General features: G+C 41.0%; 2 protein-coding genes across 2 annotated transcripts; one reads left to right on the forward strand and one right to left on the reverse strand.

Moving 5' to 3' along the window:
- Window positions 1–1129: 1129 nt before the first annotated feature.
- On the forward strand, window positions 1130–16005 carry tmem184ba (transmembrane protein 184ba). The gene is made up of 9 exons (XM_073490292.1): window positions 1130–1460; window positions 1553–1599; window positions 3573–3806; window positions 4915–5080; window positions 8549–8639; window positions 8825–8992; window positions 11491–11660; window positions 11755–11949; window positions 12916–16005. The coding sequence occupies exons 3-9, from the start codon at window positions 3573–3575 to the stop codon at window positions 13143–13145; spliced, it is 1254 nt and encodes a 417-aa protein (XP_073346393.1). The 5' UTR covers window positions 1130–1460; window positions 1553–1599; the 3' UTR covers window positions 13146–16005.
- Window positions 16006–16654: 649 nt separating this feature from the next.
- maff (v-maf avian musculoaponeurotic fibrosarcoma oncogene homolog F) lies at window positions 16655–23777 on the reverse strand. Its single transcript, XM_073490220.1, has 3 exons — window positions 23685–23777; window positions 19929–20022; window positions 16655–19559 (listed from the first exon to the last, which is right to left on the reverse strand). The coding sequence occupies exons 2-3, from the start codon at window positions 19959–19961 to the stop codon at window positions 19116–19118; spliced, it is 477 nt and encodes a 158-aa protein (XP_073346321.1). The 5' UTR covers window positions 19962–20022; window positions 23685–23777; the 3' UTR covers window positions 16655–19115.
- Between the last annotated feature and the right edge of the window lie 966 nt (window positions 23778–24743).

Consider the following 24743-nt stretch of genomic DNA (forward strand, 5'->3'; position numbering starts at 1 on the left):
ACTTTAATTGGATCTAGCTGTCATTATTTAATGTCATAAGCTACACATGTGCTTTTCCTGCAATGACAAGTCACAATGTCTCCAATTAAAAAAGGGCCACAGGCAATGTGTATTTTTATAGCCCCTTACAATGACAAGACTATTCAACATGCTTTACATAAGAGAAAGGCACTGAGAGAAGAAGCACAATGTAGTATAACACAAAAACACTATGAAAAAAAGAAATTTAGAACATTTAGAAAGGTTTTAAAAGAGTCAAATGAAGTACAAGTACAATCTTTTGCAAGGTTCATAGCTCATTTGTATTTTGTTTTGACTCTGGGGATAGTAAGCAGACCTGTTTGAGACCACCTGAGAGTCGATAGGCAGGATTTTAGAACAGAAACCCCGCCCAACAAAGAAATCTCTGATCAACCACCAACAAACGCCTCTGAGATTTTCTTACTATTTATACAATTATAAGTTCTTCACTAATTATTTCCCTTCATTATGACCAGTACAATACGTCATTCTGATGGAATACTAAATATTATGCCTAAAAAAAGACAAAAAAAACCCCCAAACATATCTAATATAAAATATATTAGATATTTAGTTAAAAAAAAAGAGTCATAAGTCAGCCTTTAAAACTGTGACATATGTATGTAATTGTAAAATATAGATTTCTCTTAAAGGTGCTATTTGTAAGAAAAGTTGATGTTTTCACTCAAATATAAATTTGAGTGTCCTTGGGAGGAAAAGTAAAAAAAGTCCATAAAAGGTTTTTAAATTGAAGAACTCAAAATTGATGAGGGCAATGTAACGTCGTAAAAGTACGATCAACAACCAATACCAGCACCCACTGTGGAGTACGTGGTGCCCACACACACTGACGACTATACAGTTAAGACAGGAAAACAAATAAGTCGTCATTAAGTGTGTAGGAGCAGTGTTCACCCTGTCCTCCACAGCACACTCACTGCTGCTGAACCGAGAATAGATCCGCGCATGCTCAGTGTTGGATAAAGAAACTCCGCCCTCTTCCGGATTATTAATGGTATTCTGCGTGTGATTGGCCGAACGGGCTCATCCTCGCGGAGTGGGCGGAGCGCTTGCGATCTGTAGTTAATCCGACAGGGATTGGTTTTGAAGTCAAGCGGAGTGGAGAAAGATGAGCGGTGAGGAATGACGAAGTTCACTGGTTTAACTCCGAAAACACCGACTTTAGACGAAGTTATTGTGCAGACGGAGTTACTAAAAGGATTACAGAGACGTGTTTTGACATGAGCGACAAACTTTAGAGGTGAGTTTTTGGGGGGTGACGCAGAGGTTGACGGGGCAGTCCGCCGAGGGCTCAACATGGATGTCCGGGGAGCAACGGTGCGGCTCTGAGGAGGAATTAAGGCCGTTTCTGGTTTAACGTTATTTCTGGTCGTGAGACGGTGTTTAGGGGGATTTTAAAGCAGCAGCCTATCAACCAGGTGAGCCAAGCCTCCATAACAGGTTAGAAATACTTTGCCTTTCCATAACGCGTCTGTACCCGACTAATAAAGTGTCCCTTTCTCAATTACAGGCTTTATATTCAAGTGAATCCGTGAATTGTTGAAGCTATTAGCTAAGGTAAGTCAGCGCTTTGCTACTTGTGGTTCTTTTGTTTGAAGTTTAGCGTCATTTCCGTATTATTTCAACTTGTTAAATCAGAGTTATTTACTCGCAGCAGTACAATAAAACCACTGTTATGGAAATAATGCTAAGACAGACGTGCCAAAATGTTTGAGTGGCTTTCTGCTGAGTAAATCCCAGTGTTGTTGTTGTTGCTTCAGCAAGTATGATAATCCAGTCTGGCTGTCACCCATATCATTACTTGCTATGAATTATAAACACACCCTGTCTGCTCCCCCATCACCCCTTTCCATCTGTTGCTTTATTACAGACCCCCCCGCGTGTGCGTGTTTGTGTGTGTGTGTGTGTGTGTGGACTGACCTTTTTTGCCTTTCAAATGAAACACACAGATGTCCCTTTGCTCCAGCACAGCATTTCACTGTCACTGGTATTGTGTGTGTGAGAGAGTGTGTGTGGCTGCTGATGCCTTCACTTCTCCTTGTCGACATGTGGATCTGCTGATCACTGGCAAACCAATACAAATGACCTGCTCTCTCTCTCTCTCTCTCTCTCTCTCTCTCTCTCTCTCTCTCTCTCTCTCTCTCTCTCACACACACACACAAGTTACACACACACACGAACACACAAACAGCAAAACCATATCTCCTCTCAGTCTCGCATATAAAAGCGTGAAAGCAGCCTAATTCATTTTATCGAACCACCAAATCCAATCACTTGAGTTTAATGTGATTAGTGTCGTAAAGAAACTAAATGGTGGTGTGTGAGTGTCATTGTCCGTGCTGTTTGTTCAATGTCCTATGTGACTTCTGGTTGCCATGCTATTCTGGCAGATGAGACATGATAGGTCAGAATGAAAGACACCCTCTCTCACCGTCTCTCTCTCTCATTCAGTGGCCATTTTAATGCTTTTGCCCACTCCTTTCATTTTTCATTTTCTCTGTTTGTTTCTGAAATTACCTGTGGGTGAATTTGCGTCAGCCCCCACTCCACCTCCATATCATGAAGGTCTCCGTCTCCCCCAAGCTCAGTCTAACATGACAACTGTCTTGTCAGTGCACAAGAATGAACAAACACCCTGAGAACATGTCTGTGCCACCTTGGAGACAGTGACAAGCTCCTGCTTATGTAACGTGTCTTCTGGCCACTTCAAGTCCAGCCATCTTTAGGAGATGGAAGTGGATTTGGCAGCGTATGTATGTCTTTTGTTCATCGCCACCTAATTTTGTCAGGCTACAGGCTGTTGATTCTTGTTTGACTCACTAGTCAGACATGGAAGGACATGTGAATATCAGACATCGGAAAAACATGTTATTTCCAAGGTTAGTTGTCATCACGAAAGACAAAAAAAAAAAAAAATGATTGAAAAAATTTTGCTTTGAATCAAATCAAAGAGCACTTTCTTATAGATCTCACCATTTTGTCCGACCTTTCAGTCATCATCCTAGGAGGAATCAATGAAGCGTTAAAATACCAGAATACCCTGCAGCCAAATGACACGTTGCCTTCTGTAAACTTAAAAAAAAACACAGTATGCCATCAAGCTCACACACTCCACCTAAAACCGCAGATGATTTGTAGATGTTCAGGCAAATTATCTGGCAGCAGACAAATGGCATTCTGGGACATGTAGGAACTAACAAAATCAATTGTCTTTCCTTAAGGCAATACAGAATCTATTGTACAAATGACACGCACACACACATCCTTCACTTGCATGAGTCACGACATGTCGACCTGCAGTGTATCTGTGTTTATCCTCTATCTGCCTTCCTATCTCAGATTACACATGACTCTGATGACACAGTGATCTGTGTGTGATCTATATTTCAGGTTGATGATTACAGGTGGAAATGGATGTTCATACTTTATGAATTGTGTCACACATGTTACTGTTTGAGTTTCAGTGGGTTCAATATGTACAGACACACAGACTAACTGATATGTCCCCTATTGTGTCGTGTCACCTCTAGATGTTGAGACTGTGGAGGCGAGACGTGCCGCTCTCAGAGAGGCTGGGGGAGGACTCTCCTCTGGCCGCAGCACCTGGCCCCCCACCAACAGCGGCCCCGACTGGCCCCAACATTTCATGGCTCCCTGAAGCCCCACTGCTGAGCCAAGACCAGCCTATCTTCCTCATGACTCCCGCGGCGCAGGCTGTGTCTGGCTTCTTCGTCTGGACAGCACTCATCCTCACCTGCCACCAGGTAACTGCTTCCATACAGCACAAAGAAGGGGGGTTAAATCATCTGGTCTTTAATAATACTAATTTACTTAGCAGGAGATCAGAGTTAAGTTTTTACAAGTTGTTTTGTTATGATATGGGGGTATTTGTTAGGGGCAAGATTTGAGAAGTTCAGAGTAGGTATTACAATACAAACAGAACAGTTTGTGAAGGCAATTGAGACAGTCATGTAAACCTCACAGTCTGGATAAAAATATGCACTTATGTTACCTCATGCTTCCTGTGTTGACCAATTTGACACGGACTAAAACTAAAGACATTTCCTGTATATCTTTATTTTATTGTATGTAGTTTTGTAAGTACACAATATTAAAGTTTCTAAAGGCCAGTTTTTATTTTCATTACAGTTCACTAAAATGCCACTCCTAGGTTTTAGTTCAGTATTAATTAACCATGCTAGAGATATAGATGTTGAGATTTGACTGAGCAAAGTGGTCACAAAGATTTAAAAACTGGATTCGGCAGGCAGGTGTGTGTATCTGGTGTGCTGTTTAATGCATAGGTGACGTAATCCTGCAAACACACACGTCTGCCTAGGCCCAGAGAAGGGCAGAGGTTGCTTGGCAACATCCCTCAGCAGGTGTTTGTGATACAGAGCATGACTACGCACAAACACACACATATACACATACACATACACATACACACAAAGGTGAAACTTTATCCAGGTGAATGAAAAGGCTGTATGAAATCTGTCTGAAAAACAAAAAGCTGAATGGAGTCAGACTTTTTCTCTTTCACACATCCCTGTGAGATGATGTCAGGTAATGTATTGATCGTTAAGGTCAGTGACATTGACAGACCCAGAGACATTAATGATACACAGGCTTATCTTTCTACACAGGAGTTTAAGCCCTTTGATACAGGCCTACTAGTTGATAACCAGAGAAAGAACACAGAAGCAGCTTTTTTTACTCATGCCACAAAGCTGTGGAACATGCTACTTTTACCCTAGCATGCACCATTCGCTTTATTTTATGCTGGCATAGTGCTGATGTTGTAACTTAAAAAAGTCTGTTACAGAATTCTAAGTAGTGTATGTAAGTGTCTTTTTCTTCTGTCTGTCCCAGATCTACATGCACCTACGTTTCTATAGCTCACCTAGGGAGCAGCGCCATATCGTACGGATCCTCTTCATTGTTCCCATCTACGCCTTCGACTCTTGGCTCAGCCTTCTCTTTTTCACCAATGACCAGTACTACGTGTACTTCGACACCATCAGGGACTGTTATGAGGGTAAGGACGTACATTTGTCTTTCCGATGAGTTAAGTCTGTGATGTGCCGTGATGATGTAGTTTCATTAATGACAGGAATTGGCAGACAACAAGGGTGGGTGCAAAAAAATCAATTAACTGCTTTGACAGTACAGTGCACAAGAACAACTGTTGCCTAAAGCTAAAATCATTATGGTCACACAATGGTCACCACAACTCCACATTAGGTATGGTATACATTTTTTATTTATTTATTTATTTTTTAAAAGGCCCTACAGTTGACATGTTTAGTAATTTTTGTACCCACCCATTGTCAGTCTAGGTACAGCTAGGCGATATGGCCTTGAAATGATATCACAATATATACCCTAACATTTGGAAAGTTTCTCAAAAGTAAATATTCAGACTGTGTAAGTATTAAAGCAAGTGGAATAAAATGGCATGTTCAGGAAATGACATCACTTCACTGAATGCAGCCTTTAAAACAGGAAAGGAAAGCACTTCTGCTATATTTGATAGTGTTTTGATAATGATATAATGACATATTGCCCGTAAAGACCCATTAAATGGCACTTGTTGTGATACTGCTGATGGATAGAAGTTACTGATTAAAATCCTTTCCACCTCACTGTGGGCAAGTTTTCCAGTTGAGCTGTTGAAACACATTGTGATCAAATCAGGTTGGAACAGTCTGTTTTTTCTATCCTTAACAGATTATTCCACCCACACACTCAGTGTTTATTTTGCAAAGTGCCCTCTCACCCTTATTAGATTCCTGCCTTTTCCATTGTATACTGAACCTGTGTTTAACTGTTTACCAGATTATTAATTGTCTTGAAACTCTCTTCTTTTGGACTGAGAGGCTTGAAATGAACCCTTATGTAACTTTGGAGGATGTTGATGATTGATGAGACTGTTGGGACTTTTAGTTTTTAATTACATTTTTAAATGTGATTGTCTGTTTTGTAATTCTGTAAATCTTATTTGTTACATCTTACTGTAACGTTTTCAACACTACCACTTTGCCAGATCTTATCCTGCTTGTTCAGATTTTTTTAAAATACATACACTGATTCAAAAGTGTCCATATGAATTTGGACAGGAGCTACTTTTCATTGCCAAATTGTTTTTAGTTTATATTAGCTGAGACCTATATTAGTTTGTGGACTATGTTTACTGCTGTCAGATCAGAAAAGTTGAAGATGGTGAGCTGTCAGCTTTGCTGAGCGGATGGATGACGCACACAAAACTAATGCGGCCTGATGCTTTGTATCTCTGACTATTGATAAATTCTTAAATTGGCAGAAAGTGTTGAAAGGTGGCTGACTGCCTCCGCTCCTCTTTCTCCAGAGTCAGCAGTGACGGTCAGGATAGAAATAGTCCACTTGCTGTGACACTTACTCGGACGTCACTTCCTGTGTTAGCAAACTGATGATCTCACTCGTAGATCGAGGAACTCTATGTCTGCTTTTGGCAGGAAGTACCGTCAGTACTGTGTTCATCATATCTCTCCCTTAGACAGACATCTTTCCTACTCCTTCTATTTCTTCTCCTCATCTCTTGACATGACTTCCAGACTTCTACATCACTCTCAGATCTTTTCCAGTACATTTCCTACTCCTCCTCTTATGATTGCGTACTCCTTCTCTTCCCCTTCCTCTTTTCCTTCTGTTTGCCTTCCCACAATGCTGCTGAGCCCTGCCCAGATCTTCTCCTCTGCGAGGATGGACCGACCTGTTGCATGGCAACTGCGCTCACAAATCTTCCTCATCAGTCAGGATAGCTGCGTCAGATAATGAGTTTCTCTCAACCAAACTCGCTGCAAAGTTCCCATTCTCATTGCATGTAAGCCTACTGTATCACCGTGGCAACTAGCTCTGCTGACGGTGGTCCTTGGAGAGAAGTGAAAGAGCCTAATGGTAAACAGCTGAGACTCCGACAGAGCTACTCGGAGCAGATAAACCAGCTCTCATCACTCAGCTCTGTACACTAGCATTTGTGCTTACGTCAGACAGTGAACTGGCATGTACGGCATCTCATTACCAAAGTATTGTCTGACGTCAGACAGAAGGCAGTGACGAATTTCTAGTGTGTGTGGGTGGAGTAGAGAAGAGGTGAACTCAGAGTGAGAAATGGAGAATTTATTAACTCAGCTGATGTAACAAGAATCACTGCCAGCAGTGCAGCTGCTTTGAGATCAGTGTTGTGACACAACACTGCAACACGCACGCGCCACACACACACACACACACACACACACACACACACACTATGGCACACACCCAGGATTTGACACATTTTCACACTTTCACGGCTAACTGATACTCACCCATGACGCTCACCTTATTTTACCTCACATGCACAGTCACACAACCACATTCCCCCCTGAGAGTGTGTGTGTGTTAACAGGATTAGCCTGGCTGTGTTTTTTATGAGCTTCTTGGTCGTCATCACCCTCTCACTGAAGCTGCACAGAGGAGAGATAATCCACTGGTCACAAGAGACAGTCAGGTGAACATCAGTTTCACAGGGAGAGGGGCGCGCGCGCGTGTGCGTGTGCGTGCGTGTGTGCGTGTGTGCGTGTGCGTGTGCGTGTGTGTGTGTGTGTGTGTGTGTGTGTGAGAGAGAAATTGACTACGTGTTAGTGTTGCAAATGATGTTGAATGTTGCAAATTTCCCGTTTTTACCTTTTTTTTTTAATTACATGATTGGTTTGAATTCACTTTTTGTCACATATTAAATATGAAATGTTTTAACAGTGAATCAGGTGATGGTGTTTAAACTGATTTCAGACTTTGAGGTCATACCTCAGTACAGTTTCTGGAACTTCCAAAACAAGTGTGACAGGAAGTGATGTGTTGACAGCTTGGGGGTCTGTGGGCGACTGAATGCTTCATTCTGCTCTGTTCATTTTAGTGTTTGGTATTAGAGTTGAAACAGTTTGCCCACATGTTTTTCTAGTTGTCATTTGTAGCTGCTGTTGTGCAAAGTTTCAAACTGTGCTTGAGTATTTCAAGTATAACGCATTCTGTTTAATCGGTGTTCACATGGCTACTTAAAGTGTTAATTTGTTTGTTTCGGCAGGAAAAGCACAGGTGTGAATAATGAAGTTAACAATGACTGAACTCCATTTAGCATCCTCAGTTTCAGTGTCCTGGTGTTGTGCATGCTGTCTCAATGTCATGCTGTCATGCATGCTGCCTCAATGTCATGCTGTCATGGCCTGAATAAAGCAGTCATGGTCAATGTTATTAGTTAAAGAGAGAACAATAAATAGAAAACAAATAATAAAAGTTCTTTGAAAATAATATTTCCTTATGCATACTTCATTTTTAATATGAAGTGACTACATAATTCCAAAGTCTAGCCAAATAGAACCGTCTTAAACATCTTTTATGGCCTGTGCAGAGCTACCATGATTATTACAATGAGTAAATAATGTCAGTGCAGTAATAACAACCGACCCTCTGTCTCCTTGTTTCTCTCCAGCGTTCGTCATTTACAACTTCCTCAGTCTGTGCTATGAATACCTGGGAGGAGAGAGCGCCATCATGGCTGAGATCAGAGGGAAACCCATCGAGTAAGTTAATGAAGGAGATTCTAAAAGGCCTTTAAACAATATTTGTTTCCAAACTAGCATGAAACAAGCAGATTCAAAGCAATTAATGTGCTTATTATCCTGCAAGATTTGCTGCTAATACACTTAATTCACCACTGATGTTAGAACTGACCATAACGTAAAACCTTGGTGTGTTGTCCCATCAGATCTAGCTGTATGTACGGTACCTGCTGTCTGAGGGGGAAGGCCTACTCCATCGGCTTCCTGCGGTTCTGTAAGCAGGCCACTCTTCAGTTCTGCGTGGTCAAACCTCTCATGGCCATCATCACAGTCATTCTGCAGGCCTACGGCAAATACAAGGATGGAGACTTTAAGTAAGTGATGCAGAGTCTTGAATCTTTTTGTTTTATGCTGCTCTATACTTCTACTACTCTAAATATTTGACTTTTTACGCTACAATTATTTGACAACTTTAGTTTTGTTTCAAATGAATATTTGTGCAGACAAAACATATGAAGAGCTTGTTATAAATCAAACTACGAAACCATATACACAAGTACAGCTAAAAGATTAGTCAATTAATCAATTAGGCGATGAACAGAAAATTAATGAGCAAAAATGCCAAACATTTAATGGTTCAAGCTTAAAAAATGTGAATAATTGCAGCATTTTCTTTAAATTAATTTTGTAATTTGAATATACTTCTAATAATTTTGATCGTCTGGACTGTTGGTTGAAGAAAACAAGCATTGTGAGGGAGTTGACGTTTTACCAAGTAATCAATTGATTAATCAAGAAAATAATCACCAGATTATTTCATATAGAAAATAATCATTAGTTGCAGTCCTAAAAGTATTTAAAAAATAGCTCCAACTCAACCAACTACAACAATATAAATTCTGCGATATAATATATAATTGTATACTTTTAATGTATACTGTTACTTTTAATACTAAAGTACATATTCCTTATTATACTAAAGCAACATCTTGAATGCAGGACTTTTAACTGTAGCTTATAACTGAAGTCTAAGCGTATATAAACCAATGGGTCAATACAGTGCCTGTAAAAAGTATTAACCCCCTTAATTGTTTTCCCCTTTTATTGCTTTTATAAATGGAATCATGGTCAATATAAATTGGCTTTTTAGACCAAAAAGAAATGTTAATGTTGAAGTGATAACAGATTTTTACAAAGTAATGTCAATTAATTAAAAATATATAATGTAAAATAAGTGAATGCATAAATAATCACCCCTTTTAAAGTGACTGACCTAATTCAACAGAGGTTCAGCCAATTGGTGCTAGTAGTCTCACAATTAGTGAAATGGAGATTACCTGAGTGCAGTGAATGTGTCTCAAGTGATTGTAGTATAAAGACACCTGTGTCTGAAGGGCCAGTCACTGGTTAATCAGTATTCTTGGCTACAATTACACCATGAAGACAAAAGACACTCCAAGCAACTGAAAAGGTTATTGAAAAGTATAAGTCGGGATGGATACAAAAACATTTCCAAGTCACTGAACATCCCCTGGAGTTCAGTTAAATCCGCCATTAAGAAATGGAAGGAATATGGCACATGTGTAAATCTGTCTAGAGCAGGCCGTCCTCACAAACTGAGTGACTGTGCAAGAAGGAGACTAGTTAGGGAGGCCGCCAGGACACCTATGACTACTCCGAAGGAGTTAAAAGCTTCAGCAGCTGAGATGGATGAGGCTCTGCATACAACAACTGTTGCTAGGGTTCTTCACCAGTCAAAGCTTTATGGGAGTGTGGCAAAGAGAAAGCCACTGTTGAAGAAAGCTCATTAAATCTCCACTAGAGTTCACGCAAAGGCATGTGGGAGACTCCAAGGTCAACTGAAAGATGGTTCTTTGGTCTGATGAGACCAAAATTGAGCTTTTTGGCCATGAGACTAGACGCTATGTTTGGCAGACACCAAACACTGCACATCACCACAGACACACCATCCCCACCGTGAAGCGTGGTGGTGGCAGCGTCATGCTATGGGGATGCTTCTCAACAGCAGGCCCTGGAAGGCTTGTAAAGGTAGAGGGTAAAATCAATGGAGCAAAATATAGGGAAATCCTGGAGGACAACCTGATTCAGTCTGCAAGAGAGCTACGACTTGGGAGAAGATTTATTTTCCAAGAGTTAAAGCCCAGACCTCAATCCAATAGAGAATTTGTGGCTGGACTTGGAAGGGGCTGTTGACGCCTGATCCCCGTGCAACCTGACAGAGCTTGAGCAGTGAGAAAAATGGAGTAAAACTGCAGTTTGCAGGTGTTGAAGCCTGATTGAGACCTGTCCAAACAGATTCAGTGCTGTGATTGCATTGCTTATTTTACATTGCATATTTTTAATTAATTGACATTACTTTGTAGAAATCTGTTTTCACTGTGACATTAAAGAGTTTTTGATGTAATTTTTTTTTTGTCATAAAAGCCAAATTATATTGACCATGATTCCATCTATAAAAGCAATAAAAGGGGGAAAACAATTAAGGGGGTGTACTTTTTTAAAGGCACTGTATATTGTTTCTGATTGACTGAGCTGGTAATGAGAACACAGGAGTAGTTACCTAAACAGCAGCTTACAAACACATCAGATTCAGTACAGAGAAACATAGCCATTCGGAACAGTTTACAAAGATGCTACCAAATTTAGAAAAAAAACAGTGGATTACTCCTTTAATTTTTAGATTAATTGAGTGTTCCAGACTTCACCTCACCATCACCTCTTCCTGTAATCGTTTCATTTATCCCTAATGGGAGATTAAGGCTTTTGGCATGACCGTCAACAATAAAAATCAGAACACCGACCCATAAATCAACACCTCTAACATTGTTGTCTCTGACTTCTCTCTCCACAGTGTTGCTGGCGGTTACCTCTACGTGACCATCATCTACAACATCTCAGTCAGCTTGTCTCTGTACGCCCTCTTCCTCTTCTACTTCTCCACCAGGGAGCTTCTCAGCCCCTACAGCCCCATGCTCAAGTTCCTGATGGTCAAGTCGGTCATCTTCCTCTCCTTCTGGCAGGGTAGGGACCACACATGCACAACATTCTTTTTATTAAACGTGTACATAAAGTTTGTTTTATCTTCATCAAGTAACATCTTATCACCTGTGGTCAGGCATGTTGCTCGCCATCCTGGAGAAGTGCGGCGCCATTCCCCAGATTAACTCGGTGGAGGTGTCCGTCGGCGAGGGGACGGTCGCCGCTGGGTACCAGAACTTCATCATTTGCATCGAGATGTTTTTCGCAGCGCTGGCTCTGCGTCACGCTTTCACATACAGAGTCTACATGGACAAGAGTCTGGACTCGCATGGTGAGAACGGGGAAAAAAAGAAGGATGTTTACAGTAGATGTTTGGAATGACGAGTATGATGACGAGTTAACTGCATGTTTACTAACAGTATAAAAGGAAAAATCTTCTAAAATCTCTACATCTGTTCCTCCTCCTTTAATCTTTTACTTTTAACACTCTTCCATCACTCATGTTTTTTTGGGGTCATTTTCTCCCTTCCTGTTTCTGCACACCCATCTTTATTTGTCTCTTTTCCTCTCTGCTGCGTCATAAAGGACCTGTTCCTACATATGGAGAGTTTGGTAGGTTAACCACTGTTGACGTTTACTCCCTAATCCCTCCTTTTCCTCTGCTGCCACTGGTTAGCTAGTCATGTCCTTCCAAGATGTATTAAGTTAGTTTCTGTTCTGTTTTTTGTTTTTATCCAAGGTTTTGAATGTGATTGGTTGTGTTTACGTGTCACCCTTTTTTTTCTGCTCCTGAATCATTCTCATCCTTTTTTACTGTTCCTTCCTGTCTTGCTTCCCTCTAAATCCCTTTCCATTCCCTCTCTTTAAATCACATCCATGGTCTCTGATTTCTCTTTCAGCCATTCCCTCCTTTTGTCTCGCTGCTTAAATCACAGCCCCCCCCAATTCTTGTCTTCTCCCCATTTTAGTCCCTTCCTTTCGTCTCCTTCCACTAAATCACTCCTTTTCCCACTCTCCTGTTGTCTCATCCTTCCCTCTACCTTCCCCTTTTTCTCCTCCTCCTTTCCTCTTCATGTGATTCGCTCCCACATCCCTGCCTAAATCATCATAAATCCTCCCTTAATGTTTTCTTTTTTCTTTCACCCTTTCCTTCCTCTCCTTACTTTCTCTCCTCTAAATCACCCATCATTCCCCCTCCCCACTGCCCTTTTCTATCCTTTTCCTCCTCCTTTAACTCTTTCTCTTTAACCTTCTGTCCGGACGTCTATAACTCTCTCATCTCGTCCGCCTCCCGCAGGCCGCTGTGCCCCCATGAAAAGCATCTCCAGCAGCCTGAAGGAGACCATGAACCCGGGCGACATGGTCCAGGATGCCATCCACAACTTCTCCCCGGCCTACCAGCAATACACCCAGCAGTCTACGCTGGAGCAGGGGGCGCCTCCGCCCGTCTGCCGCACCCACAGCACCACCAGTGGCCGCGGCGACACAGAGAAGACCCTCCTGCTCAGCTCCGACGACGAGTTCTAGAGCAGGAAACGCTTCCAGCTGAATCAGATTCAGACTGTTTTAATGGAGGAGTCTTCCTCCTGTTTTTGAGACTGATGTTGAATAAGAGGAAACATTTCCCAGGCGTCTTATTTAAGCCTTTTTGGTGTTAAAACCACAAAATGAAAAGGGTTGTGTCTGTTTTTGGAAAGTCTGTGAGTCACATTTGTTCAAACTGAGTCATACTTGACTTTTGGAACACAAGTTTTCCAACTTGGTGAAAAGCTTCATTTCTCATTTCAGCTCAGTCATGTTTCCTTGGCTCCAGTGCGTTTGTCAGTGAACCTGTTCTAATGGATGTTGTTATTTTGTTCTGGTTCTGGATTGGTTTGCATTTTCAATGTCTTGTTGTTTTCAGAACGCCATTGGCTGTGTTTATCAAGATTTCCCCAGTCATAAAAACCCTTAAGTTGAATTTGAATCTTTATTTTTCATGACTGGAAATTGTAATATCCTTTAAAAGTTCTGAACTTTTCATTTGTAAACTTAAAACTAATATTTAGAGCTTGGAATTGAATTTGCAAGTACATTTATCTGCTTCAAACGGAAGCTGTTTTCAGTATCGTCGCAGTAATAAAATGTGTTACAGAGTTATGGAAGATATATGTGCAGATCAACTGTAAGTGAACTCGGGGGACCCTGGTGTGTTGTGGGATTTTAAGGGAGATCCCTCACTGCAGTGTGGGTGTCAGATTTAAAAGGGAAGCCAAACCAAAAACATGAGTTCAAGTCAGTCATATGGATCAATGTTGTTATTAATATTACAGATGAGAGCGTGGCAGAGCAGATTATACATTATACAGGACGTCTGCTCCAGGAGTGAGGGGTAGCAGAGCTGCCCAGGATTACACTGGTGTAATTTGGGCGTTATTTGAAAGGATGGGATTAAAGCTCGAGCTGGTAGACCTCTGCAGACCACAATGTAGGTTAACTGGATTGAGGGAAAAGCAGAAGAGGAATATAGGTTAAAGCTAACTTTAGATGCCTGTTCTCAGTAGGGGAGCTCTATCATAGGAATTAAACCTTTCTGCAGTTAAAGCCAGAGAGTTAAAGTCAAACTGAAATTCAAATCCAGTCACTGTTTGTGCAAGGAAACAATTGAGCTATTGTGCAGAATTTTCTGTTTTACTGAAGAGAATAAACACATTTTAAGGCGTATTTGTGGAAACTGCCATTTTGGCTTCCTTTTGGGTGGGCGTTTCCCTTGGCAACAGGCAACTGACATCTGAGAGACTTAAGTTTTTATTCCAACTCTATCACACACACACACAACATCGGTTATTAATAGATCAATTAATGAAACTTTTCTTTTTGATAACAAGTTTTGAGCAAACAAGTGCACATGTTATGAAAAGAGTTAAAGATATATAGATCTACTGATGTCTCTGAAGTTTAATTTCAGTTCGACCTGTTTTGAGTTGAGTTTTTCAACCCATCTTCACACCGTGATGTTCCTGATTGGCTCCAACTTAAGAATAACTAATATCCGTCCAAACCAAGTGAGATTTTTGCATTATCCCTGACACACCCACTGTTATGACTTCTTTGTCAGGTTTCAGAAAGCTATTGTCAGTTTTTTTTCTTGTATGGACTGAAGTTTAACTACATGCTAAACGGTTATTAACCTGACATATGGTATATTTGAAAGCTAAAAAAACCATCACAAACTGAATATTAGCACAGTGATATGGGAAAACATTCATTTTATGTATTTACAATATGTTAGACACTCAATATTCTCTCAGTTAAAAATAACATATGCTGCGTAAACTTGTCATGGTTGCGTTTCTTTGACTTAACTGCTCTTCTGTTCTTCCAGGCAGTCTTTTTCTGGCCGAGGGTTATTTTGTCCACATAATTGAAGTTCTTGAGTCACCCCCAATGAGTCATGCTGAGTCTGCCGATGTGTTTACTGTAACTACTTTCACTGCTCTGCTGTAGCTCTGTACAAACACCAGGGGGCTGTGTGGAGAGGACACATTCAGTCTTATCTACACGCAGACAGGCAGTTATCACACACTTATAGCTTGGTACACTTGTAACAGAAAAAAGGCTTTGTCTGAGCGCCAGTCTCTGTGTGCGTCTGTGTTGTTTCTTTGGAAAATAGATGCAAGCCCCAGCCTCAGACAGTGGTCACGGCGTGGTTCATAGTAGAGAAGCCTTGTCTGTCCACAGGAGCAGTGGTTTATTTTTGGGCATTACTGAGAGTTGTCTGGCTTATTGCTTTGCTACTTTTTCAGTGGATCTAAACTGGATTATTTTGACCATGACTGAGCTTCATCCAGCTTCAAATTGAACCATGTACTCCTTTTTAAAGGCACTGGCCAGTTCATTATGTTATATTTTTCAACGTTTTCAACGTTGAACCGTGAATAAACACACCAATAATGAAAAAAAAATCATCTGAATTTTTTTTTATCCTTTTATAATTTACAATTTAAAAGATGGTGTGTCAGTCGTATCACACTTTGAATGCCATAATTCATTTTCAAACTGAAGACACTATCATCCTCCTTCTCTACGTCTTTGTTATTTGGTGACGTGTGAAACAGGTTTTTGTGAGATATAAATGAATATAGCTGAGAGGAAATGCCGTAGACTCATGTTGTGATTAAAGTCTACAGGAGGAGCTGTAGCCATGTATGTTGAAATAGTCATAAATGCTGTAAAGGAGGAGCACAGGAGAAAAAAAAGGCCTAGTTTTCTATTTTTTAATTCATGACTGTCTTTTTTTTATTTCAGTGATGTTTTTGTTTTCAATTCTTTGTATATTATAAAGCTGCTCATGATGCTACTATTTCATGTCAAGTGAATCTGAAGAAATAAAAGATATTTAGTCTGATATTTGAGTTGACTGCTTTGTTTTGGTAAAGCCACAGTAGGTAAAAGTTTGAAAAATTACCTTGAGATATGCTTCAAGACATATACAAACACTATGTTCAATAACAAGTTGTACGTTTGTAAGAAAGTTCTATTAACTGGTTAAAAATTCTTAAAATTGCATCTTCTTCTCCCTCATTGAGAAATCCAGTTACGTAATTCATTGCAAACCTGTGCGACCATTAATCCCAAATATGCTGATCCTCTACTGCTGTCAAAATTAATGTTACAAAACGTAGCGTTGCATTAAACATTATCTTAACACACGTATGTCATCCATGTACTGTCCAATAAACACTGACCACAGCTAAAATGGCCCAGACGGATTTACCTCCGTTGAGGTAAACATCATCAGTGTGCTGGTGTATGAGTCAGCATCTTTATTATTGTATGTTATGTGTATCTTAACATGACTTAGAAATCGTTTGTCTAAAATATGTCACAATATTAAGAGAAATAGCGCACAGTAAAGTGACTAATGGTCTCACTTCATGTCATCCTTGGTTTATATTTAAACTTGACTTCATCTTATCTGATCTGCAGAGATAAACTTGTGCAACACATCCTGTAGATCCACTTCCTTTCTGTGTGCGTCGACCACAAACACACCATTTTATGTACAATATGTACAACATTTATTATAATTAATATATAAAATAGACAATGTACTTAAATTTTCACAATAGAAAAAATACAAGTAATAAATACAAAAACCATTTTTGTTTTGCAGGTATTACAAAACATCCAGCACAGTTTGACAGATGTGACACGTTAAAATATTGAGAATAAATGCTTTTTGCCACAGATATTCATATAGCTAAATATATATGCCTCATATCTTTAAGGAGTTATTTGTCAACACAGTCTAATGCGTTACAATGCCTGCTTATAAATGATATTGCTAGCACTATTCAGTGGCCTCGACTCCATGAAGTCCAAGCCTGTCTGAGCACGTCTGGACTGAAACAGGCCTGTGACTGATGGAGGTTTTCAAGTGAATCAAAGCACCACCCCTTTCCATCTTCTTTCCCCGTCCGCCTTGCCTTACTTTCTTTCTCCATCCTCTGACAACTCCTCAACCTTCTTATCTCCTCCTCATCTCCATCTTTCTTTTCCTTGTTCTCCTCACTTGTCTTTAACATCCCATGGATCTGCCCAACCCGCCAATTCAGAAGTGACCTCAATTTTTCACACAAATAACATACAAATCAGCATAGAAAAATAATATCCCTCCAAGAATCCACTATGACAAGCCAGTACAAACATTGCAAAAACACACACACAAAAAAAAATCATCATACAGCAATATGGCCATTGGCTTTGAGCATATTTCTACATAGCTAATAATTAACATTTTGTAAAGTAATCATCGTTGCCACACAACACAATAATTAGACGTGAGAATATCCCCGGACTAGTCATAAGTAAGTACTTCTGAAAACATATAGAACATCACAGCACTCGTTAGCTTGTCTTTTCATAATATCTACCTTTAAATACAAATAAAATATAGAATATATCTCTGATAAATGTCACTCAACATTTTCGTCTCTCAACGGCACGTACAAACAATACAAATAAGAAACACAGAACGGGAATGTATGCAGGAGGATTTGCATCGACTTGAACGTAATTCCTACCAGATGCCACTGCGCTTTTACACGTTTTTTCAGCAAAACGACCAACATCTGCTGCTGGGAGTCTACCAAGATATGAAAAAACGAAGCCACAGCAGACTGTAGCAAAGTCACTGCGCGGTAGGGATTGTGAAATGAGTGATGAGGGATTATAGCTCAGAGAATAGGAGAAACCTAAACAAAGAAATGTGCTGTCGTGAGCAGTCGAGACGGAGCGATTACAGTCTGTTTTGAAGCTTTTTCCCTCTTAGGTTTGTGTTCTTGTAACTCCAACATACACTGAAGGCACTGCATTGATGTGAAAAATGTGTACACAAAGCAGTACAAAACTACTTTTCGCCTCATGTGGAGGGGTGGAATAGGCAGGGAGGGAGTGGTGAATCAAAGACATTTCGCTGAGTGGTGAGCTTGAATGCAGCAACCTTTTTCTGGACTGTGTGACCTTTTTTGCTCCCAAAATCGTCACGACCCAAGCAAAGCTGTTAAGTGAATGTGAGCGATCCAGACGGATCTTATTGAAATTATCCTTTTTGAAAACTATTAAACCTGCAAAAAATGTGACTGTATTAGCTTCTCCCATGACTGCGCCCTGCATATCAAGTGACGCCGAGGTTGAGAAACTTCATTAATGACTAACAGAAGTGACTCATACTTTGGGACACCTTCCTGCACAGTAGCAGAGACACATGTGCCAGGGTTGGTATAAAAAACAGCTAAAAACTGCGGACACTGTAGAGCTGGAAGAAGCTACGCACACGTTTGCTCCACCCTGTTGGTCAGGTGCCATACACTGAAGCAGAGAGAAGCCTTTCTGGAGCACAGAGGAGTGAGGGTGTACAGTAACTCTCGGTTGGTCTTGCTTCAGTCAGAGTCCAGGTAGTCAATGTCTACGTGTGTGAGGGATCTTGTGCATTGTATTTGTGTGTTTGTTTGTGTGTGTGTGTGTGTGTGTGAGTGTGAGAGAGACGACTAAGCGCATCAGTGCTCTGACACGCTGTTCACATTAAACCTGCTGCATCTGACGGCTTCTAAACAAACTTATTTTGCTAAATTTCAGTCAAATAAACTGCAGTGTCATAAAAGAGCATTAAGTGGAGGACACCTCCACCCGTCCTATACTGTTTTTAAACTGTTCCGAGCCATTGCTTTGGAAAACTAAGCGTAGCAGTTGTGTGTTCAGTGATGTTACACACCACTAGGTCAACACTGTGTCACACAGGAGTGACTGACTCCTGCACATAGAATCCAGCAGAATTTGGAAATGCGAACGAGGTGTAACTCAAACAAGTTTTTAGTATTTTCCTACTATTATTGTTTTCCTGTTCTCAACATTTGTGTATAGTCAATGTATGCATGTGAGTGTGTGTGTGTGTGTGTGTATGTGTTTGCATTGCAGGTTGTGCGCCCCCCCCCAGTCTGGTTCCAGGAGCTCCTTCTAGGACGGCTCGTGTTCTCTCTGTTGCTGAGGCTGTGGTGGACTCTTCACGATGGTGATAACTGAGGCGGTGTTGAGGCGCGGGGCCGTAGCCAGTAAGTGGCCCCCTCCGGCCTCCAGGCCCCTGGCGAACCTCTGGAGCGCAGCCAGACGCGCGCCGAGCCCCTCCAGCTCTTTCCTCATGCCAGCGTTCTCAGCCCCGAGCCTCTCCACCTCCCTCTGGAGCTCCGTCTTCTGCTGCTCTAGAGCTTCGCGCTGGGAAACCCGTTTGACCCGGCAGCTAGCGGCGTAGCCCCGGTTCTTCAGGGTGCGGCGGCGCTGCTTCAGCTTCTGGATCTCCTCGCGGGACAGGCCGCGCAGGTGGAGGTTCAGCTCTCGTACTGAGAGGGACATGAGCTCGCTGTCTGACAGGATGGGCACGTTCTCGCCGCACTCCTGTTTGACCTGAAGAGGAAGGAAGAGAAGAAAAAAGGCATTAAAAAATTGATCGATAGGGAGGAAAGTAAAACTTCTTTTCACCTAGAGCGACACAATCAGTCAATTAATTGATTAGTCGATTGAAAAATTAATTGATAACTATTTTGACAACAGTTTCAGTCATTTTTCAAGCTAATATGTCAAATATATGTATGGTAAATGAAGAGTCTTTAGATTTTGGACTGTTGGTTGAACAAAAGAAGGAATGTGACATTAATCGTGAAAATAATTGGCAAATTAATTGACAATGAAAGTTATTGTTAGTTGCCGTCCTGATTTTCAACACTGACGTTTTCCCTCCTGTGAAAACTGAGTTTCCTTTGTGGCTGTGTTTACCTTCAGGGCTTTGCTGCTTCTCTCTGTCGTCATGATCCGACTGTCTTCGGTTTTTTTCCCCCTCCCAAACACCAGTCAACACAGATACAACACACTGCAAGAACAGAAACAGGACACAAACAAAAAAAGGTAATGTTATCACATGTGACTCAAGCTATCATGCTGTTTTGGTCGGCGTCTGGCTTGACATTTACCATCCGCTCACAAGACAGCCAGTCATGCGCGATACAGAAAAGGAGAACCCACAGATTTTTCATGCTTCTCCAAACGCGCTCTCTCATTAAATTCTGTGGTTCGATATGAAAGGAAGAGGAGGTTTTGAAAGCAACGTGCCTTTCTCTGTTAGCTGGAATGGTGAGGAGGAAGTTATCATGTGTCTGCCCTTTGGTTGCTCAAAGCAGGTGTCCTAACCAATTCCCTCAACACTTCCTCTTGTCAACACCACACCAACGGTTCAAAACCCTCATTGTGAAAAAGTCTGAAGAAGAGAAAACTATTTTTATGAAGTGATATTTCAGTGAAAGAGACACAATAACCTCCACAATAAAACAGTTATTATTTTTGACATGAAACCTACAATAAAACTCATTTTTCCTCAATTGCTCATTTCTGACATTAAATCAAAAATAGCAGACTAAAACACTGGCTCATTTTAAAACACCCTTAAATTGCTGCTTCCAGTAACAAGCGGTAATAACAGCGGCAGGAGTGTTTGTTTAAGTCTGGGCTGCCTTCACACTACTGTATTAGGAAATTCTCCCATTCTTCTTGCTAAGCACTTCACAGACTGCGTGGGGACTTCCTACACTCCTCTTAAGGTCAGCTCACTAATGTCATTCTGTGGGATTAAAGTCCAACATCTCAGTGGGACAACTTGAATTTTGCTTCGTCACTTCTTGGTTGATAAGGCCGATCGTGCTGATGAAACGACTCTGCATTTAAACTTGAGGCCATTTTAGCTGTATTACATTTCACCTCCCTCCTGACCAGAGCAGCCAGGAGAGAAACCACCACGCAGCACGCTGATGATGAGGAGCCACACTGTGCTGACTGTACAGCAAAAAATACCTCTTGACATTAATGTTTACTTGAGACTGGCAAGTTCTACCTTGACATCATCAAACCACCGGGTGTTTTCCCCACGCAGCTTTTATAGAGTGAATGTTCTCACTTTCATATTTATTGCAACATTGGAATTTTCTTTCAGAACAATGCACTTTCACTTATATTCTTTCTATTAAAGAAGAACATGAAAAAAATGTTAAAGGGACAGTTCAACCAAAAATCAAAAATATATATTTACCCTCTTACCTGTAGTGCTATTTATGTATCTAGATTGTTTTGGTGTGAATCGCCGAGTTCTGGAGATATCAGCCATAGAGACGCCTGCTGCTTTCTAATATAACTAGATGGCGCGAGGCTTGTGGTGTTCAAAGCTCCAAAAATGTGTTTTTTTAAAAGCTCAACAGCATGTCTCTTCCCAAAAATCCTGACCATGTACTCCACAGACCTTGTTTTGAGCAGTTTGATGTCGGAACTATTTTCTTTCTACCGAACTACATGCGCAGAAGGAAGCGTGCATCTACTCATGGACATGAGGCTCCTACTTGTGACAGCGGCTGATGTAAACATTAATGCCACCCTCCTTGGCTGGGCTGTTATGTTAGCTAGCCTCTCCTCTATGATTTGATGCACATTTCCTTCTGTGCTGTGACACGGTTGGCAGGTGCGGTTTGGTAGAAAGAAAACAGATCCAACATGAAACTGCTCACAACAAGGTCTGGATTATCTTGAGTAACCGGGTCATGATCTCTGGGGAAAAAAACAACTTTGCTGTTGAGTTTTTAACATGTATTTTTTGGGCGCCTTGAGCGTCACAACTGTCATCTGGTTCCATTATATTCAAGAGAAGGCAGACATCTCTAAGGCAGTTATCTCCAAAACTAACACCAAAACAATGTAGATGGAGAAATAGTGCTACAACTAAGAGGAAAAATATGTGGTTTTGATGAGGGGTGAACTGACGCAAAGTTGCATGCCGACAAAATACAATCCAGAGGCTGCTGTTGACCTTTAAGCTGATTCACTGATGAGCTAAACTCCTTGCACTTTCATTTTTCTTTCAGTCAGACTGACGTAGAAGAGATCAAGCTGTAGCTGATTTTTTCCAACTCTTTCCTCTGGTTAATCTATCAATAACAAATTATTAAGAGAGCATGCTCTCTAACAGCAGTATGTGGCAGAGCCTTTGGGATAGTCGGCTGTTCTTGATTTCTTGAATTTTAAGAAATCTTAAAGTTGGACTGACATAATGTGAATCATTTAATATAATTTCAAGTTACATTAAGTTGCTTTTCTATTGATCTACTGATTTTTGTTACAGTGCGGGTGTAGTTATAAATGGGTATTACACTTCTATACATGAGGTGTTTATATTTCAGTTTTACTATCATTTTGTTAGCTTGTTTGTCCTAAATTTGCTTGCTAAATGAAAAATAACTAAAGCTTTCTTTGATGGCCTTTTCTTCCAGGACTCAAAACTGTCAAATCCAAAAAAGAGCAGACATTTGTGTCGACAGGAGTAGCTTCCTGGATGTAAACAGAAGACTTGATTTGTGCCCTCTTCAGCAACATTTCAGAAAACAAACAGGCTAACCATGCAGCCGGGTAGGAAGAGGGAACATACGAGCCGAGGGCCTCTTGAGTTCAAGCTAAAGAAAGAAAATGTTCTAGGAAACATTCCTTCATAACAGTAGAATAGGCTTAAACGTCACATGTAGGCCTACAACTCGTGTACAGGAGGTGTTGCTCCACATCAGCTAAATAAAGCACATGGTAAAATGGTCTGTAGTTTGCTGACATAAACTGCATTTCCCGAAATGCGTGGGAAGTCGAGGTTGCAGCAACAGTGGCTGTCCAACCAGCCGGTGGACTCCGGCTGTAAACCATGAGACCGCCGCCGTTTCGTAAAGTCAGGGTGATTCAGCAATAAACCTCTGCTCAGCTCTGCTAAGACTGCCAGACCGTCCAAACCCAGGGAAAACAGCTGCGACCACGTCTTTATGTACTGGTCCAAACAGCACAGGGTATCGACGTTTGTACTTAACTATAAATATCACTTTAGAGGACACGGTACTTCTTGAATAACGCTACCACGGTGAAACGCAACAAGTGAACGCAGCACTGCCAAACGCAAGCTACAACTAATGAAACGGGTTTATATATACGCACTACTATCTATTTTTTGTGGTTTTAAGCGACTAAATAATACACAGCCAAGACAGGCCACTAATGGAAACGGTATTTATCCATCTAGCTCCATCCAGAATCCTTATAGGGAGAGGAGCTGGTCAGCTAGGGGTAAAGGCGCTGCTGCTATAGTAAACAGCCATCACGAGTGCCCTCGACATCCATTTTAGCAGGGCTTTAAATAATCTATTCAAAATATTTCAAACCATACTTTTACACAAGGAAGTGAGAAGCGTCTCTGGCTGCCATGTTTTGCGAGTATAAAGGCACAAATGTGAGAAGAATGGCCAAATTATCCGCATCATCTTAAACATGCTAGTAATGTTAACCGTTAGCAGCTAGCATCAACGGTGTCTGACGAGCTAAAGGAGATTAACGCAAACAGCTGCCTTGTCCTTGGTTGGTTGGCGAGCCCCGGCGGATACAAATCCTTTAGTGTTCGGCTGCTACCAACAAATTCAAGATATATATTTGAACGTTTAATAAAATGTAAAAAAGATCATTTACCTGCTGGGTCGAAGCGACTCTGGCGACAAAATGTCAGTCCGCCTTTTCCCGGAATTACTCCGCTGCTCTCTGAGGTTGGATTCCTTCATTCATAAAAAACACAAGCGACAATGACGTCAGGTCTAAAGAATGAGGGCGGAGCTAACCCCGCCCCCGCGGCGTACTCCGGGAGGATGTAAACAAGGAATCCCTGCATCCCAGAACTTTTCCATGACCAGCCCCCCTCTGCTATTCCCAGCAACAACAAGTTCTCTGGAAGGAGATTTAAAAACCCCGAGACAGCCACCCTTTACTGAGGTTGTTTTCAATTAGGAGCCACATGATTGTAGAGTTAGAAATTCAACAGAATCCAACAATAAATTACAGATACTGGAACTAAAACCCCGACACCTAAACAAACACTCATAGTTTACAGAATAAGTGCTACATATGCTGACTGAGTTTGTTTATGGCAGAGTCTATTTCACTGATAGAAATTAGACATCTATGTAAAGGTTTTCCATTCGGTTACTGATAAATGAAAATCCATAGACGAAGCAGGAGAAAAGCCTACATCACAAATAGTCTACTTCTGAATATGCTCAATAGATCTACAAATGGCCAATTTCAATTTATCCACAGTTGCAAATTTACATTGAGCATTGTGATTAGGAGCAACATTTGAACTACACTGTACATATTTATTTATTTATTTTTCCCTTCTTGTTTTAACTTCTCCCAGTTTGGTTTGACTGTTGTGTTCTGCTGCTGGTAGCCTGCCTTTGAACTGACTCCACATTACCCCATATGGGAATATTTGTGGTATTATATTTTCTGGCTGTAATCCAGCTCCCTTGAGTTGCAAAAGAGAGGCAAATTTTGGCATGTCAAGCACAAAATGGAGCATATAACAGCATAGCTAAAAGGGTTGTTATGTTGCACTTCATTAATGTTAAAACTATATACTAGTGTTTCTGTGGTTTATTGGATAGGTGTTTGACCAATCTTTCAAAAGTGTTATAACTATGTATAAGCGCTCTTACAGTGTTAATTTACTATTATAACATTATACAGGTGTTT

The sequence above is a fragment of the Pagrus major genome, chromosome 20 (assembly GCF_040436345.1).
Source record: "Pagrus major chromosome 20, Pma_NU_1.0".
Taxonomy (NCBI): Eukaryota; Metazoa; Chordata; class Actinopteri; order Spariformes; family Sparidae; genus Pagrus; species Pagrus major.